This window comes from Mobula birostris, chromosome 3 (genome assembly GCF_030028105.1).
Source record: "Mobula birostris isolate sMobBir1 chromosome 3, sMobBir1.hap1, whole genome shotgun sequence".
In the NCBI taxonomy this organism is placed as follows: Eukaryota; Metazoa; Chordata; class Chondrichthyes; order Myliobatiformes; family Myliobatidae; genus Mobula; species Mobula birostris.
The window spans coordinates 132,942,349-132,962,162 of NC_092372.1; the positions used below are offsets into that span (position 1 = coordinate 132,942,349).

The 19,814-nt window shown below is 40.4% G+C and overlaps 1 protein-coding gene across 1 annotated transcript in view; it reads right to left on the reverse strand.

The window, feature by feature from the left end:
* The window catches only part of itgb8 (integrin, beta 8), a 115,122-nt gene that overhangs the window by 48,899 nt on the left and 46,409 nt on the right, over positions 1–19,814 (reverse strand). The window contains exons 9-10 of the mRNA XM_072253364.1: positions 13,926–14,060; positions 4,859–5,279 (exon numbers count right to left, since the gene is read on the reverse strand). Of these exons, the coding sequence (XP_072109465.1) occupies positions 4,859–5,279; positions 13,926–14,060 (556 nt within the window). The remainder of the gene's footprint in view (positions 1–4,858; positions 5,280–13,925; positions 14,061–19,814) is intronic.

A 19,814-nucleotide genomic window follows, 5' to 3' on the forward strand; every position in this document is an offset into this window, starting at 1 on the left:
AAGCAACACACCCAGAATGCTGGAGCAGGTCAGCAGACCGGGCAACATCAATGGACAAGAGTAAACAGTCGATGCTTCAGGCTGAGAACTTTCATCGGGACTGGGGAGGAAGGGGAGAAATCAGGGTAAGAAGGTGGGGGGAGGGAAGGAAGAATTACACGGAGGCAGATGATAGGTGAAACTGAGAGAGGCACAGGATGTGAAGTAAAAGGCTGGAAAGTTCACAGGTGAAAGAGATAAAGGGCTGAAGAATGGGGTAATCTGATAGGAAATGACAGAAGACCATAGGAAGGGTCAGGAGCATATTACTAGAGCATATTACCACGGCGAAGACTGATGGAAAATATGCATTCAGTTCATCTGCCATTTCCTTGTCCCCCATTACTATCTCTCCAACATCATTTTCCAACCATCTAACATCTACTCTCGCCTCTCTTTTACTCTTTATATATCTTAAAAAAAACTTCTGGTATCATTTTTGATACTATTGGCTAGCTTACCTTCATATTTCGTCTTTCTCCCCTCAAGGTATTTTTAGTTGCCTTCTGTTGGTTTTTAAAAAATTCCCAATCCTGTAACATACCACTATTTTTTGCTATATTACATGCCCAGTCTTTTGCTTTTATGATGGCTTTGATTTACCTTGTCATCTTGCCTTTAGAATATTTCTGCTTCTTTGGGATGTATCTATCCTCTGCGTTCGTATTGCTCTTAGAAACTCCAGCCATTGCTGCTCTGCCATCGTCTCTGCCAGCATTGCCTTCCAAACAGGTTTGACCAGAGCCTCTCTCATGCTGCTATATTTCCCTTTACCCACTGCAGTACCGACACACCTGACTTGTCCTTCTCAAATTGTAGGGATGAATTCTATATTATGATCACCGGCCCTTAAGGGTTCCTTTACCCCAAGCTCTCTAAACAATTCTAGTTCATTGCAGAACACCCAATCCAGAATATCTGATCCTGTAGTGGGCTCAACCAGAAGCTGCTCTAAAAATCCACCTCAGAGGCATTCCACAAATTCTCTCTCCTGGGATCCAGCATCAATTTGATTTTCCCAATCCATCTGCATATTGAAATCCCCCATAACTAATGTAACATTGCCTTTTTGACAAGCTTTTTCCATCTCCCGTTGTAAATTGTAGTCCATATCTTGTCCACTTTTTGGAGGCCTGTAAATAACTCCCATCAGGTTCTTCTTACCCTTTTTTTCTTCACATAATTGAAGAATGCCTTGGGGTTTTCCTTTACCCTACTCGCCAAGGCCTTCTCATGCCCCCTTCTTGCTCTTCTCAGCCCCTTCTTAAGCTCCTTTCTTGCTTCCCTATATTCCTCAATAGACCCATCTGATCCTTGCTTCCTAAACCTCATGTATGTTGCTTTCTTCCACTTGACTAGATTTTCCACCTCACTTGTCACCCATGGTTCCTTCACCCTACCATTCTTTATCTTCCTCACCAGGACAAATTTATCCCTAACATCCTGCAAGAGATCTCTAAACATCGACCACATGTCCATAGTACATTTCCCTGCAAAAACATCATCCCAATTCACACCCGCAAGTTCTAGCCTTATAGCCTCATAATTTGCCTTTCCACAATTAAAGATTTTCCTGTCCTCTCTGATTCTATACTTTTCCATGATAATGCTAAAGGCCAGGGAGCGGTGGTCACTGTCCCCCAGATGCTCACCCACTCAGAGATCTGTGACCTGACCCGGTTCATTACCTAGTACTAGATCTAGTATGGCATTCCCCCAGTCGGCCTGTCCACATACTGTGACAGGAATCCATCCTGGACACACTTAACAAACTTTGCCCCATCTAAACACTTGAAGCTAATCAATATTAGGGAAGTTAAAGACACCCATGATAACAACGGTGTAGAACACATAGAAAGAGCATGTCAGGCAGACAGAAATAAATGGACTACACAGGAAAGAGGAAAAGATAAGAAGTCGAGATGCACCTTCATAAAGGACTAATCTACATACATTTGATGAAAAATCTGTTAATGATGAGAGCGACACAGGGCTGTGTCACCTTGAGATATCCAGCATGAAAATTAACAATAGTCAAGCAATATGGCTTATGCCAGAAGTGAAGGGCAAATTAATTAAAATGGAATTGGACACTGATTCAGCTTTTTCTGTCATTCCACAAGTTTGAGAGGCATTTCAAAGATACTAAACTGAAGCTTGCAGATATCCAACTGAGAACTTCTATTGGTGAAAAGATACCCACGGTGGGAATGACATTTGTAACAGTGAAATACAAAAACCAACAAGCCACATTGAGCTTTTATGTGGTAAAACCAGGAGGACCAATATTGTGGGGCGTGATTGCTGAGACAACTACAACTTGATTGGAGATCCATATGCTATTTGCATGCCACATCCCCTGCAATAAGGTCAACTGAAAGCAAATTAAGAAAGGTACTGGATGATTTCAAATCTGTCTCCATGCTGAACACCATGCAAATTTGCCCAACAGAGGACAAACAGGCTTTGGTATCAACCTCTGTGCCTCTGGTTGGAAAGCATATTGGACCAAGAAAGGACAATCCTGCTCAGAGGAAGCATGAAAGTGATGTAAGTACTGGTCCGACTGGAACAGTTTTTGTAGCAGCATATCTGAAAAAGCTTCTGATATGTTAATCAAGCAGTTACTTGTGAAATGTGGCTTGGTTTTAAGCTGGAAGAGAGTTCAAGGAGCTTCAGGAAAGTTGCAAGCATTTGGCTTTTGTGAGTATAAAGAACCAGAATCTAATCTGTGTGCATTCAGGTTATTGCATGAACTTCAAATGGGAGACAAAAAGCTGCTTGTAAAGGTAGATGCAAAGACCAAAGCCCAACTGGATGAATGGAAGGCCAAAAAGAAAGAAGTCAATGGAGATACGAAAACAGAGGATTCGTCAGGTGATGCTATGGAAGAGAAGACCAAGAGGAGAGGTCAGATCATAAAGGTAGCAATAGAAGGATTAATAAGAGAATACTCCAGTGAACTAAATGCACCTTCCCAAGATCAAGATGCACAAACTAGAAGAAGAAATGTGTCCAGAGCTGTCAGAACAACTTTCCTGCAGTTTCAGTGTCAATTCAGATGATCACCACAGCGGGGGTCCCAGAACCTGAGATTGTTTCACAGCAACAAGTCTCACCTGCCAAGCAGAGTGATCCTCCTTATCAGGTAAGACGTTAACCCACAAGAGTAAGAAATCATCCACACTGATTAAATCTCAAAGCTTGAATGGGACAATTGAAAATTTACTATGCCGTGGATGTCTGTATATAGTAGTTGTATTATATAATGTACTGAGTATTTTATTGAGATGCATTCTCAATTGAGTTGGAGTTTATAGCTAAGCAGGGAGAAGTGTTGTCTATTTAATATTTGAGTAATCTTGTGTATATACTGTATATTGGCTGATTAAGCATTCTGGTTCATTCAAATAATTCATTATGAGTTATATGTATAAATACGTGAATTGCGTACATCATCAAGCTGCCACATGATATGTGTGTGCCTTGCTTACAGTATACCCGGAGTTACATCCACATTCCTGGACTCCCGTGTCAACCTTTGAATTAGTTGAATGTTTTGAAGTTACTAAACAGCTCTTCCGGTTCCACAGGTGATATGTTGATGGTAGATGTTCAGAGATTGCTTCAAGCTGGCCTGGTCGAAATCTCCCGCAATGAGAGGCAGGGCATCATGGTGTGCAGGCTCGTGCCTGCTGATCACAGTGCTCAGTTCCTCCAGTGCTGGACCTGAGGGGGAATGCACACAGCCACCAGGAAAGCTTCACTCAAACAATTTTATCTTCTGCTTGGATATGCAGGGATGGACTTCTGCAATCTGCATCTCACCATTGAAGCCCACCATTTTGTGCTGCAGATATCCATGTTCAATTTTGTCCTGACCACAAGTTACAAGCTGAGGCAGCATTGTCAGCATTTATGGCTGATGTGGATATTCTGAGCTCCTCAGTGCAGCTCGTTTGTCATAATTAACATATATCAATGTTGCAGCTGTCACAAATTCAGTGAAGGAAGCCTTTCACATAATCATCCAAGAAAACAGCTGTGGCAATGCTTACTAATCTCCCTGGCAACTGCTTGGCCCCCAACATACCACTGTATGCCCATCTTGTTTTCACTGACCAATTTTAGTTAGTAAATAAAAGGATATGAAATCGCAGATAAGATTCATGACTCGAAGAAACATGCCACTCCTGAGGGATATGGTGGGGAGGGGAGGTGGTGGGCGGGGGTGGGGGGGTGAAAGGACCAGTAATGGGTAATAGTTGCTCACCTGAAGCTTGGTGCATTGAGATTTAAAAGGGAAAGATAGTGGGTTGGTGCTTTCCGGAAATCACAGTCATTTTCTGCACATTTAACCTGCACGATTTCTATTTGTACTTGGCTCAAGCTTGACCCTAAAATGCTGCTGATACAAAAGGGGCATGTGAGATTAACGCTCAAATTTCTTAGTTTGCTCACAGATTTTCAGTTACTAGTCTCCAGAGTCGCAGTAATGGCTGCCATTTTCCCTGAATTTTGATCATAAGGTTGCTCGAGAGTAGTTTTTATTTCTCAGTATGCTTATCTGATGTGGAACCATGATGCACTGTTGCTGAGAGAGATCCTCATACTCTGTTATTTGCAATAAAGTACAAAAGATAGCATTTAAATGTATGCATGGATATTAACAATGCAAAAAGGATTAAAATTCACATCCTCATTATAAAGTTCCATATCAAGGTTTAATTTACTAATATTGAAAGAAATAGTGTAACAATCTAGTGAATAGTTAGCTTTCTACAGGAGGTTAATGAATGTCATGAATTCATCAGCTTACCAGCACACAGCTGCCCTTGATGATAAGGACAAGAAAAGTCATCGAGTTCACAATATTTTCCATAAACTCTACCTAGTTTCGTTTGGTAGCATAAACACTTCCCACAGTTGCAAATCCCTCGATTACTGCAAACAGGTTGGTGTTTATATTGCCGGCAACTTTCAGTGAGACATTGTTCTTGGGACAATCCTCTGCAGGAAGAATTGGTAGCATTGTCTTCACACTGGCAAAGTCTACAATCTGGGTCGATCTCTTTATTGAAGCATCTTCCAGACTCATGACCTTTAGGTCCTTTGCACTGACAAGTACAAGTGCTGCTTATAGAAATAACAGTTGTTTCATTGTATCCAACGGGTTTTAAAGTAATAGACTTGATGCCTTCAAAACACTCTGTCACTCCAATTGTCACATTAAACGAGGCCTAAATCGAAAGAAAAATCCGAGAATTAGCATTGGGAGGACCACGCTCGGCTATAAGTATATTTTACCAAAATGCAAGTAAAATACAAGATAAAAATTAAAAACTATCTTTTTTTTTGTTTGAAACCTGCTTGCTCAACAACTGGATTTCCCCTGTCCTGGTACGTTAAGCTTGTTAATGATAAACAGAATGCTAAATGTCCTCGTGCTCTTTTGGGGTAAAATCATGAAACGATACAAAAAAAACTTATTAGAAGTAATGGAAGGGGATTTTGCCCACAGGTTCCTGTATCAAAATGAGACCTTTATAGTCTTCAGGCAAAGTCAGTTGATTCCAAGTAATTGATTGATTGGTCATTACAGAATGTCCCTCTGGTGTTTCTTGCTCTCCTCTCTTCCCACACTCAGTTCACAATAGAGACCCAATCAGAATAAGGATTATCATCACTCACGTATGTCATGAAGCTTGTTTTTTTTTTGTGTGACAATAGTATAGTGAAATAGATAAAATTACTAAAGTACTGTGCCAATGCCCTTGAATGGAAAATCCTACAAGTAGTGGATACGGCTCAGTCCATCACAGGTAAAGCCCTCCACACCATTGAGCTCATCCACATGAAGCATGTCACAGGAAAGCAGCATCATCACCACATCATGGTCATACTCTCTTCTCACTGCTGCCAAGGGAAGAAGGTACAGGAGTCTCAGGACTCAGACCACCAGGTTCAGTAACAGCATTCACCTCTCAGTCATCAGGCTCTTGAACCAAAGGGGATAACTTCACTCAACATCACTTGCCCCATCATGAAATATTTCTGCACCTGAGGACTTCATCTCATGTTCCCAATATTCATTGCTTATGTATTTATTATTGCTGTTTCTTTTTGTTCTGCACAGTTTGTTGTCTTCTGCAGTCTGTCTAAACACCCTAGTTGGGTGGTCTTTTATTGATTCTGTTATAGTTGTTATTCTATAGATTTGTTGAGTATGCCCACAAGAAAATGAATCTCAGTATATGGTGACATAGCTGTACTTTCATAATAAATTTACTTGGACTTCGAGGTATACACGTGTGCCCAAGACATTTGCACAATACTCTGTTGCCTCACAGTTGCTAGCCTGACTACTTGGAGGAAAGTCAAGGCCAAAAGAACTCTCCCCATCACTACTGCTGATCAGTGGCAGAATAAGCTGCTTGGGAGTTAAGGAAAGCACATGGGAGGAAAATCACAATTCTAATGTGCCTGGGCAACCCCAATTGCCTCCCATACTGTGAGTGGCACCACAACCCTATTCAGTCTGATCCAATGACCACTGAACACAGCACTGATAGCTATTCGTCCATCATCAATGTCGATGAGGACCTTGACACCATTATGATGGTGCCAAGACTAGCGCATGATTTGGATTTAAGTGAGGGAGAGTTGTGCAGCGTCAGCCTCACTCTCTCTTCCCAATTCCCATCTGGATCCAGTGACAAGACAGAGTCGAGACGGCTGGAGATGGGACTAGGCACAGTGGATAACCAGGATGTCTTCTGTGTCTTGTCCTGCTCTACACGTTCCACGACACTTGCAGAGACTGCCTTCTCAACCATTGGACCTTCCATTGGTCTCACCCGCTCAATCCGCCGGAGTCTGTCTTCACATGCTGAGATAGACAACCCCCTATCTCACCGAGGGTTTGAGACCCATCAGCTACTCTCACCTGGTTTAGCCGGCTTGTCGAAGCCATTTCCTGGGGTGTGGCCGCTGTCACATGCAAACAGTTATGGGGAGCCACACCCCAGGAGATAAGCTGAGTGCCAGGTGAGTGCCATAGATATTAAAAGAGGCTGTGATCAGTGATGGGAACTCCATAAACTCATTAACATGCAAGCCATTAGAAACTGATAAAGATGAAGCAGAACACTAATGTGGCAAAACCCACAATTTAATTGCTATTCCACTCCTAAGCCTGTGTGATGTTCTCCTGTTTTGTTTAAAGAATTAACAATGAAAGCCATAGGTTTTCCCCAGAACATAAATTTCTCTTTGTCATGGGGGAAAATGTACAGTGCATGATCTTTGACGCCACGGTGATTGCCTTAGAGCAAATGTCCTTTGGGTTATGATGAATCACATCCAGAATTCCCTGATTTCCCAACATTTGCTGATCAACCGGGAAATGATCACTGACATGGTTGCATTTACACAGAATTAATTTTATACATGACTAATTTCTAGACAGTATCATTTTGTTTAATATTCCAAATTCTTTGGCTCTCAATTCCAACTCAACTGTTTAACATCCAATAAGATCTATCTAAAATATTCTATATTTCTTTGCTCTGAGGAGCTTCTTTACATTTCCTCAGAATAATGTAAACCATAAACCTATATCTAGCCTCTCACTGTTAACTGGTTGTATAAATGTAGATCGCTGGAGACACAAACAAACAATCTGCCCTTTAACCCTGAAAACAACATCATTGTTGTTTTCACTGTGGCTCTGTTATTGGATATTGATAACAACACACAAAGGAACATGCCTCTCTCTCTATGCTGGGTAGATATGGAATTCATGTGGAAACGCATTATTCTGCAACGATATCAGATCGCTTATTTTCACATTCCATGGAAGCAGACTGAACTTGATTCACATCGCCCTTTCATTTCAGCTAACAGTTGGGTTTTGATTTATTTAAAAGATTTCTGCTCTTCCCTCTAGCTCTGACAATCCCTGGAGCTAAGTGCAAGGATCTTTAGATCTACAATTGTTAATATCATGCAAACACGAAACCAAACAAAATACAAAGCCATTATAACTTTTCTCTTCAATTTAGCATATTTTAACCATTTATGAGAATAAAATGCTCTATCAATGGAGTAAAATAAAGAAAAGGATATCAAAAAAGGATTCTTGAGGTGTTACCATGCTATAGTCTGTCATTTTGAATTTTGATTATTTCAAATCAATTGCTGGTAAAATGGCTAGAAAAGTAATCAATGCAATTTTATGATTGTACAAAATTATTATTAATTGACATGTGTTGCAAAGTCACATGCATGGAGTTTATTTCCATATGACTATGACTCTGTTGGAGTTTATTACCATCCTACTTTCACGCTTATTGGAGTGAGAAGAGGAAGAAGAAAGCCCTTAACTCCGAGTGGAGTCATCGGGACGCCGTCATGACGGCGTTCTTTTTAAGCAGGTTTTCTTATTTTTATGAGGCCGAGTTGCGAGCTTCACGCTCAACCCAGCACGGATGGAAAGCGTGCAAGGGAGCCGACTGGATTCGAACTCGGGAGCCTTCGCTCCGAAGTCCGGTGCTGATGCCACTACACCACCAGCCGGCTGCTGGAGTGAGAAGTGAGGAGTGAGGGTGAATTTCTATAAACAACATAGAAATTGCAGAGGAACATGCCAGGCAGAACTGACCAGTAATATTTAAACTTCATATGAGGCAGCTTCTACCCTTAAAGGTATAATCTTCTACTCCATTCTACCTCAGCTGCATCCATCTTTCTCTCAAATACGATTCAGTTTTCCTAGTGTGCATTATTCCATAAACAACTTGAAATGGATTTAACCACTCTGTTTATTCAACAGATGTTTGTAATCTATAACAGCATAATTTCTATTTATTTATTTAGAGATACAGTGCAGAACATATCTTCCAGCCCAATGAGCCACACCACCCACCAATCCGTCTATTTAACCCTAGCCTAGTCACAGGACAACTTACAATGACAAATTAACCTACTAACGTTTTTGGAATGTGGGAGGAAACCGGAGCACTTGGAGGAAACTCACGAGTTCATGGAGAAGATGTAGAAACTCCTTACGAACAGCATCAGAATTAAACCCCAAACCCCAACACCCTGAGCTGTAACGGCATCATGCCAACGGCTATGCCACCGTGGTGCCCGTATCTGATGGCATTCCACAAAATATCTTGGAAATCTGAATAGTGCTTGTCTGAAACTGACTAACTTTTATGCTCTATTTATACCACCACATGAGGAGAAAATGTGATCTTCCATTCATAAAGTGGATGAACAATCAACTGTATTGACATTAGGTAAAACAGTGGGAAACCCCTTTTTTCCTGAACGGTGTCAAATTATATTTTAGATTCTTCTGAATGGAAATTAACATCTCAGTTTGACATTTCATCTCAATTTGAAACCTCACCTAGTATGTGAGAAATTGGTTCAAATATCACCTGATTTTGATTGCAGGAAGTTACAATAGCCCTACTTCGCAACCAGGAATGACCATAGGTTTCTAGCCAGAAGAGTGTTGCCAGCTATATTGAGCAAGGGCAAGCAAGAAGCATCCCTTACAGGTGTCTGATGCATGCGCTGGGTCCTTTGAACAAGCAACTATATTACTTAATGCCTTTCTTGTGTGGTCTTTTCTCTAAGAATCTTCCTTATAGTCTTCCATTGTAACATATGCTGTAATCAGAACACACAACTCAAAGGTAATATTAGAAGAAAATGCTGAAATATTCAATAGGTCAGGCAACATCTGTGGAAACATATTCACTTGCAGGAACAGAGAAAATGGAGGAGGGAAAAGATAAACGAACGAGAGCATCTCTGATAGACTGAGACCAAATGGGTTAATAGGGGTAAAAGGAGTAGCAGTCATAAACAAGTTACTTTCTTTGTTTGTGTCTGTTGTAAATAGCGAGGTTGTGGAAGATACCTAGCAAGCTCAAAAAGAAAAAGGAAAACTGAGCCACGGAAGGCTGCTGGATCAGACAATATTCTTGGCAGAGTGCTTAGAGGATGTGCAGACCAGCTAGCTGAGATTTTCACTGACATCTTCAACATCTCCCTGAGTAGCATCGTCGTTCCTACGTGCTTCAAGGCCGCCACCATCGTCCCCATGCCAAAGAACTCTTCAGTGTCCTGCCTCAATGACTACCGTCCCGTCGCACTCACATCCAGCATCATGAAGTGTTTCGAGAGGCTCGTCATGAGGCACATCAAGACCCTACAGCCCACCTCACTGGACCCCCTGCAGTTTGCGTACCGTCCCAACCATCCAACAGACTATGCCATTGCCATCACCCTCCACCTGGCCCTAACCCACATGGGCAAAAAAGACACATACATTCGAATGCAGTTCATAGACTTCAGTTCAGCATTCAACACAATCATTCCTCAGAAACTGATTGGAAAGCTGAGCCCACTGGGCCTGAACACCTCCCTCTGCAACTGGATCCTAGACTTCCTGTCTGGGAGACCTCAGTCAGTCCGGATTGGAAGCAGCATCTCCAACACCATCACACTGAGCACGGGGGCCCCCCAGGGCTGTGTGCTCAGTCCACTGCTGTTCACTCTGTTGACCCACGACTGTGCTACAACACACAGCTCGAACCACATCATCAAGTTCGCCGATGACACGACCGTGGTGGGTCTCATCAGCAAGAATGATGAGTCAGCATACAGAGAGGAGGTGCAGCGGCTAACGGACTGATGCAGAGCCAACAACCTGTCTCTGAATGTGAACAAAACAAAAGAGATGGTTGTTGACTTCATGAGGACACCGAGTGACCACTCTCCGCTGAACATCGACGACTCCTCCGTTGAGATCGTTAAGAGCACCAAATTTCTTGGTGTTCACCTGGTGGAGAATCTCACCTGGTCCCTCAACACCAGCTCCATAGCAAAGAAAGCCCAGCAGCGTCTCTACTTCCTGTGAAGGCTGAGAAAAGTCCATCTCCAACCCCACCATATTCTACAGAGGTTGTATTGAGAGCATCCTGAGCAGCTGCATCACGGCCTGGTTCTGAAATTGCACCATCTCGGATTGCAAGACCCTGCAGCGGATAGTGAGGTCAGCTGAGAAGATCATCGGGGTCTCTCTTCCTGCCATTACGGACATTTACAACACACGCCGCATCCGTAAAGCAAACAGCATTATGACGGACCCCACGCACCCCTCATACAAACTCTTCTCCGTCTTACCATCTGGTAAAAGGCACCGAAGTATTCCGGATCTCACGACCAGACTATGTAACAGTTTCTTCCCGCAAGCCATCAGACTCCTCAATACCCAGAGCCTGGACTGACACCAACCTACTGCCCTCTACTGTGCATATTGTCTTGTTTATTATTTATTGTAATGCCTGCACTGTTTTGTTCACTTTATGCAGTCCTGCATAGGTCTGTAGTCTAGTGTAGTTTTGTGTTGTTTTACATAGTTCAGTGTAGTTTTTGTATTGTTTCATATAGCACCATGGTCCTGAAAAATGTTGTCTCGTTTTTACTGTGTACTGTACCAGCAGTTACAGCAGAAATAACAATAAAAAGTGACTTGACTTGACTTGAAAATGATGAGTGGCAGAAATGGGGAGCTCTGGTACAGAAAGATAAGTATGAGTTGAAGATCTCCACACTGAGTCCTGAAAATCAGAGTGGAAGTGAGTTGGTGAATGAAACTGACAAACAGAAGCTCAGGTCCTCTCCTACCAACTTAGTGCAGATGCTTAACATGCCGATTTTTCTTTGTTTATTTTTACAATATATTGTAAACATCAAATACAGCACATTAGAATCGAAGAAGTGCATGTGAATCACTGCTTCATTTGGGACTGTTTGGTAGAAAATGAACACTACCTCACTATTTCTCACGCTCCTTTTGCACTACTTACTTAATTTATATTCTTATACATATTTCTTATTGTAATTTATAGTTGTTTATTATTATGTACTGCTGCCACGAAACAACAAATTTCATGACATACGCCAGTGGTATTAAACCTGATTCTGACATTGGGAAGGGAAGAGGTGAATGGATGGGTGTTGCATCTTCCTCAGCAGTACAGGAAGTGCAGTATGACAGTAAGTGGTAGATGACAGCCTTGCTACCCTCCTCTCCCCATTTTTTTGTGCACCAGCCTATTCTGGTGTGCATGTCCTTTGCTCATTCTCTCAGCCTTGCTGAAAAGAAAAGGGAAGGCCTGATAATCACTTATCCGCAATAGTAGGATTTTAAATGTGAAGGCAAAGTTTTTTAGCACCTGCCACACCTTTCTCTGCGGGTTCCAACCAATTCTGAAGAACTCCAGAGAGCACAAGGCTTTTGCATAACTGAGTGATAAACTAATTCCTATAAATAGTGCCAGTGACTTACTTCTTCATGCTTGTTGAACTGTGTGACATTAAGAGAGGTAACGAGCAGAAGAATGTATTCAAAAATAATAGCTGCAATAGAAAAATGCTGTCATATCCAAGTTTACATCATAAGCTGCCCAAGTTCATTTAGCGTCAAAGCTCTCACCACGCTGTTATCTGGAATTACTTGTGCCTTTGATAACGCCATCAATGAATTCACCGATGACACCACTGTGATTGGCAGATGAGGATGCATACAGCAGTGACACTGATCATCTGGCCAAGTGGTAACGCAACAACAACATTGCCCTCAACATTAGCAAGAGCAAAGAATTAATTGTAGACTTCAGGAAGGGAAGTTGGGAGAGCACACACCAGTCTTGATTGAGCAGTCAGTGGTGGAAAGGGTGAGTGGCAAGTTTCCTGGGCATCGTCTGCTCAAAAGATCTATTCTGGATCCAACACATTGATGCTATCATGAAGATGCGCACCAGTGGCTATAGCTCATTAGGAGCTTGAGGAGATTTGGTATGTCACCGAAGGCTCCAGCAAAATTCTACAGATGTACTGTGGAGAGGATTCTGACTGGTTGTATCATCCTCTGGTACAGGATCGAAAGAAGTTGCAGAGGATTGTAGACTCAGCCAACACAACCCTCCCCACTATCGAGTACAACTTCAAAAGCTGATGCCTCGATAATATGTAAGGCTCCTCACAATTTCTTCTCATTACTACCATTAGGGAGGAAGTACAGGAGCCTGAAGACCCACACTCAACCTTTTAGGCACAGTTTCTTCTCCTCTGCCATCAGATTTTTAAATGGTCAATGAAGCCTTCTTCTGCAATTGAATCCTCGATTTCTTCACTTGCAAATACCAGTCAGTTCAGATTGGCAACAATATTTCCTCCACGATCTCCATTAGCCCAGATGCACCACAAGTGGTGGCATAACAAAAAACCTCTTACTCAATGTCAGGTAGACCAAGGAGCTGATTATTGACTTCAGGAGAAGGAAACCAGAGGTCCATGAGCCAGTCCCCATCAGAGAATCAGAGGTGGAGAGGGTCATCAACTTTAAATTCTTCAGTAGGGATTAGCCCATCTCCATTCCTCCTGTAAGGCCTTGTTATTCCTCTTTTGCACTAATTATATCTACTTCTTTCTTTATTTTTATGTTTCTTATGTTGTGCACACAAAATAAGAAATTTCATGACATAAACCTGATGATAATTCAGATAAGTGTGTATTTACTGGAAACAATTTTGGAACTTGCAACCACTTTCAACTACTGCCAGGAAGTCAAACTCTTTTGCAGCATGAATATAAAGTGATCCAACAATAGTAAGTGTGCTCTTTCTGTGAAAAACATGGTATAGATTATGTAATCCAAGGAATATCAACTTGAACTAAATTTACAGAAAGTAGAGCAGGGGTTCCCAACCTGGTGCCCACGGATCCCTTGATTAATGGTTTTCATCCATTGCATAAAAAAAGTTGGGAATCCCTGACGCAGAGATTCTTTTTAAACTTACTGTTTCATTAGGTTTCACATTTCTGCACTTATTTTGCCCTGTAACTGTGCTTCCATCAGGACAAATTGCAGTAATGTTCACATAAACCCCTCCGATGTGGTTGTCCACCTGCAGTTCTACTTCAGAAAGCAGTGCCTGTGTAAAAGGAGAACACATACATAAAAACAAATCATGCAATAAACTACTAACTCTAATTCTGTGGCTTTAACATAGTAAGAAATAATTCGACAGCGAGGGCTTAACAATACAATCAAATCGTTTTTACTTCACACAAGCAACAGAAATGACTTACATATCTGTAGTAAGTGTTTATTATTTTCAGGAAATCCATCCAAAATATTAAAATTCAATGCCTCTTTATATTTGATATGTGAAATGAATGCATTATTGTGTTCAAGTTTTTCCAAAGATCAGTTCAGAAAAGGTTTTCAGTATAATTCAGGGATAGTTCTGGTCCAAAGCTTCAAATGCTAAAGGTCCATGTTGGAAATCAAGCAAATAACCAAACAGCTAACAAGCCTTCCCAGCATCACAGATGTAAACTTAACTCTTCGATTCCCAGACAAATCTAATATACCAAGTAGATAAAATCATATAAAAGGAAAAGTCCCAATAATATTTCAGCTCCTCAAGAACACCCTATCTGTACATAAACCTTACAATCTGAGTTTCCTGAAAGAAAGAAATTTAAAAATTTAAAAGCTGGCAAATAAAGAAATGTAACCATTTATTCTTCAACATTAATTAAGCTGAGCTTAAGATGGCAAAATACCTTAATTTCTCATTATTGGAAATAAATAACAACTTCATTTCTCATTTTTAGAATAAATAGCAAAAAAGATTAGTTCTAAGGTTATATAATCAAAACTAGCAGTAACTTAAGTTTATGTGTCATTCTGATCACTGTCCACCCACCTACTAATCTAAAATGTTGATCAGAGACATAAGAAATTCTGCAGATGCTGGAAATCCTGAATGCCAGACAAAATGCTGGAGGAACTCAGGAAGTCAGGCAGCATCTATGGAGGGGGATAAAGTCCTAGTGAAGGATCTCAGTCCAAAATGTTGAATGTTTATTTCTCTCCGTAGTTGCTGCCTGACCTGTCGAGTTCCTCTAGAATTTGGTGTACATTGCTGATCCCAGCTATCTGAAATACAGGCTCACCTAGCTGCAAGCCTGCTTTGTTTTAGTTTTGTACATGTAACTGGAGCAGAGTACCTATACATCTTCCCACTGCTTGCCATCCTGATACAAATGGAGCTGCCCCTCAAACCGAAGCCCCTAATCTGGTATGCATGGCAACAGCTGCAAAATGTAGGTATCCTCATGAAGCCAGAACATCATATCTGGAGGCACAGTTAGTTTGGAGCACGAGAATTCAGTACCACAGCTAGATCCAATGCCTTTTGCTGTATTTCTAGTGGACAGCCACATTTGGTATTGCAGGGGCCCTTGCAGAGATACTTGCATTCTTGCTAGCCACTAAAAAGTTGCTGAAGACTGGAGGGTAGCTGACATTGATCCATTTTTAAGAAAGGCAGTAAGTCAAGCTGAGGAAAACTATAGGCCAGTCAACCAGATATCAGTGAGGGGAAGTTACTGGGGGGAATTCTGAGGGTCAGTATCTACCAGCTATTGGATTGGCACAATCTGACTAAGAGTAAGCAAACTGGTGACTGGTGGTGTGCTGCAGGTTGAGGTACTGGGTCCTTTGTTATTTCTTATTAATATAACAAGGCAAACGCACAAGGCTTGATACAAAATTGGGAGGTGTTGTTGATAATGAAGAAGGCTATCCTAGATTACAGAGGGACCTTAGTCAGTTAGGGAAGTGAGCCGATAACTCACAAACAAGTTCCAATATAGAATAATATTGAGGTGAATCAAGCCAGAGTTGGACTTATACGATGAATGGTAGGGCATTGGAAAGTGTAACGGGACATGAAGACCTAGGATTCCAAGCGTATAGTTCATTGAAATCAGCATTATAGGTGGACAGCACAGTGAAAAAGGTATATAGCACTCTAGCCTTCATCAGTCAGGACTCTGAGTGTAGGAGTTGGGACATTTGGTGACAGCTGTAGAAGTCATTGGTGAGGCGGCACTTGAAGTCCCATGTATAATTCTGGTTATCCTGTTATAGGAAAGATGCAGTTAAACTGGAGACAGTGCAGAAAACATATACGAGGATGTTTCCAGGACTAGACGGCCTGAGTTATACAGAGGTTTGCCACGCTAGGTCATTATTCCTTAGAATGTAGGAGAATGACAGGCCATCTTATAGAAGGTGGGCAACTGCCTTTTCCTCAGGATAGAGGAGTCCAAAACTAGGGGGCATAGTATTCTAACTCTAGAGGTGCTGTTCATTTTGTATGCAGTTCATTTTATACAAACATCACTCCATGTTCATAAGCTGTTTTTTTCTTTACATCACTTCCAGAAGGGGCTAATTCAGATTTTGACTCGAAGCACACAAAGTAGAAAGACATCCATCCCCATCCCTCTTTACTTGCCCTTGGAATGGCAATATCTGTGAGTCTTAAGCTTTCTTAATATTGGTAAACATTTCGTAGATGTACTTTGATGGAAATATTATGTTCATTGTTTATCGTTATTAAGCCAGCGTCACGCCATGAGTTTGCTCTAATCCACGGCATAGCTATAGAATGCAGCATGTTTGTATTACCTTTTTAACACTGTTTGTGAGAATAATCAATAATATTAGTGTATTTGGGCACAAGGCGACTCTGGATTGAATCTAATACATGTTTTGCTTAATCTTCTGCACTTTCACAAAGTTTTCTCATTAAAAACCCTGATGAAACCTTTGGCTTGGGTCATCTTTGAGAAGGTGTTTAACTCCTTGCCTAGCTTTGTATGCAATGCAAAGTGAGGGCAGTAGACAAACAGTGGATTTAGGATGAGAAGGCAATGGTTTAAAATGGATCAGACGGGCAACCTTTTCACATTGAGTATATGGAATGAATTGCCAGAGGAGGCAGGTACAATAAAAAAGATCTTAACCATTACATACTATTCGGGTCAAATTTGACCCATTTTGACGTTTGACAGCAGTAAAAACACCCTAAATGCTACTTTTTTAGCCAAAATTTGATGACTTTACCTAAAGTGACCCAAAATATGCAAAAATGAAAATATTTAAAAATTTTATGTTTCTGTTCAGGTGCTACAAATTTTTGTACATTGACGCTGTTTCGGGTCAAATTTGACCCGTATCTATTGAAATGGATTTTAGATCTCCGAAACATTCATTAAGGATTAATTACCCATTTATTAATGTCAGATAGGCTATTTATACATTCTAAATAGATCTGTGGTTCAAAATTTGGTATAAACGCTTGTTATGAGGGGATTCTTGGGCCGGGTCAAAATTGACCCGGACCATGCTGTGAAGGTATGGAATATGAACAGGTTGGCTGGGTTAAAAATACATGGAAGGACAGGGATTAGAAGGATATGGGCCACATGCAAGAAATTAGGACTAGCTGAGTAGGCACTGTGGTCATAATGGACTCAGTGGGCCAAATAATCTCTATCCGTGCTACACTGCTCTACGACACAAAATATTAACCATTCATTTTTCCACTGATGCCATCTGAGCTGCTGTAATTCTTTCCTTAATTATGCTTTTAGTTAACATTCCATTTGTAAGTTTAATGACAAAAGAATTAAAAGGAGCATGCGTATTTAAAAAACATATTTATATATACAGCTTCTGAGAGTCCTGGAAGCAGATTCAATCTAAATCTTCAAAAGAATAAACTAGATAAAGAGGTGAGAGGGAAAGATGGAACATGCATAATGGATTGAACAGCTTCCTTCAGTGATGCATGAATTTATGTATTCAAGATTACTTCAAAAGTGGAAGTAACTTTCCTCCACAAAATCCATTGAGTTCCAATCACAGTAGATGATAAGGGAAATGGTGGTCATTCAGCAATTTGTTCAATTGAAGCATGGTCAAATTTAAATGCACCAAAGGTTTCTTTTTCCAAAATCTTTGCTATTCAATGCTTGTTGCAATGATGAAATCAGTGAATAAAGAATATTCTGTTCAGACTCAGAAAAATAGGAGAGTGCCCTATAATTCTTTCAATTGCTTCACAAAATTAAGAGTATTTTTCCAACTTTAACATGGCATTTCAAAGTACAAAAATATAATCAATTGTACATTCATTTTTAATAGAATATGTACTAAAAATAAATGGTGATGTAACTAGTTAGGGAGCATGACCATCCTAGATGTGTCCTTAGATCTCATCATAACCTAAATTGTAATCCGAGTATGTGTGTAATCTAAATACAGATCTGATTCTGGCTGAGGCACAGGCCTGAAGGAGGGTTGTGCAAATATAAATGGAAATGAAAGTAATACCCACTAAAAACAACTTTCCTATTGACTACTTCTAAGCCTGTACTGATAAGGCCACGTTAAAACTGGGAAAATGCTTTAAGCTTGTGAAAACACAAGCATTGATAATTTTCTAAAAGTTTTTGTAATTTCACCAGAAGTCAGTGCAATAGCCTACTTTGAGGTGACCACTAAGCCTAGTTACTAAATTTAGCATGAGAATTTTGAGTTTACACCTACTAACTGTTGTGTTTACTATTATTATGCCTAATTACACATAGTACTTCGGTGCAACTAGCTGAACTATACTGAATTGAGATCCCTTAACTTCAAGTGACACCTACACAGAAAGTAATATTTATCTGATTTCAAAATATATATTAATTCGCAACTGTTCTTGCATGAACCTTAAAAATTGTACCAAATGTATCATGGCACTGCCAAAACTCAACTATTTGCTTCCTTAATCTAATTAGATCCAAATCAAAATAGTCAGATTGAAAGTAATGGAAATAAGGGAAATGTTTTCTAACAATCCTATTGTATTCCTTACAAAATATCCCACAGAAATATATAGCCAATGAAGTACTTTGTTTTTGAAGGTGAAATGCAGGAAAGGTGATGTTACTTTTGCACAGCCAGCTTCCACAGACAATAATGTGATGAATACTGAATAATCTGTTTACAGTCAATTGATTGAGAAGGAGTTAGGAAAAATGTGGATGCCTACCCTATACTTGTTCAAAATAAAGCTCTGGTCCTTTGCAGCAACCAGCTTAATAAAAATAAACACAGAACCTTCGACAGTGTTATGTCAGGCAAGATTTTTGAGCATCCATATCTATAGTAGAGCTTTAGACAAACACTTCTTAATAATCTGTAACTAATGTCTTAAAATAATGGAGAGAAGAATTTAGTATCTTCTCTGCATTATTTTAAGCTTTCGAAAGAAAAACAAATTTTGCTTTCCATTTCGTGACAAATTGGCAACAAATCAACCCATAGCCAAGTTCTAGAAACAAAAAATTTGATAATTATCTGTATTATTGGTTTGATCAATACAAGCTGTCAGTACACAGAGTTCCGTGGAGACCCCACTGATAAAGTAAACATGAACTTACTTTCTAAACTTTGGGAGATATTTTTTCTTTGAACATCACAGTAAACTGCATGGGTACTGTCAATAAACCTGTGTAACTCGAGTTCCGAAAATAATTATTAGAAACCTTATTACATTCTTAATTTCCAGTTTGATTCTGTAATGTTAACTCATTTCTTAAAGTGAAAGGATTTTGACTAACTATTTGCATTGCTTCATGAGCTTAGCATGAGAACCGTTTTATGCTGTAAAGGATCATAAAATCAGCTCTGGGGCAAAACATATAAATTGTTATTTGTGGACAGAGAAAATGAAATGCTTCATTAGCTATTAAATGGTAGTAGAGATCTACCAGATGTGTTTATGTAGATTTGTTTGGATGAATAGGAGCAGCCACTGGAACTGTCCGCTTTAAAT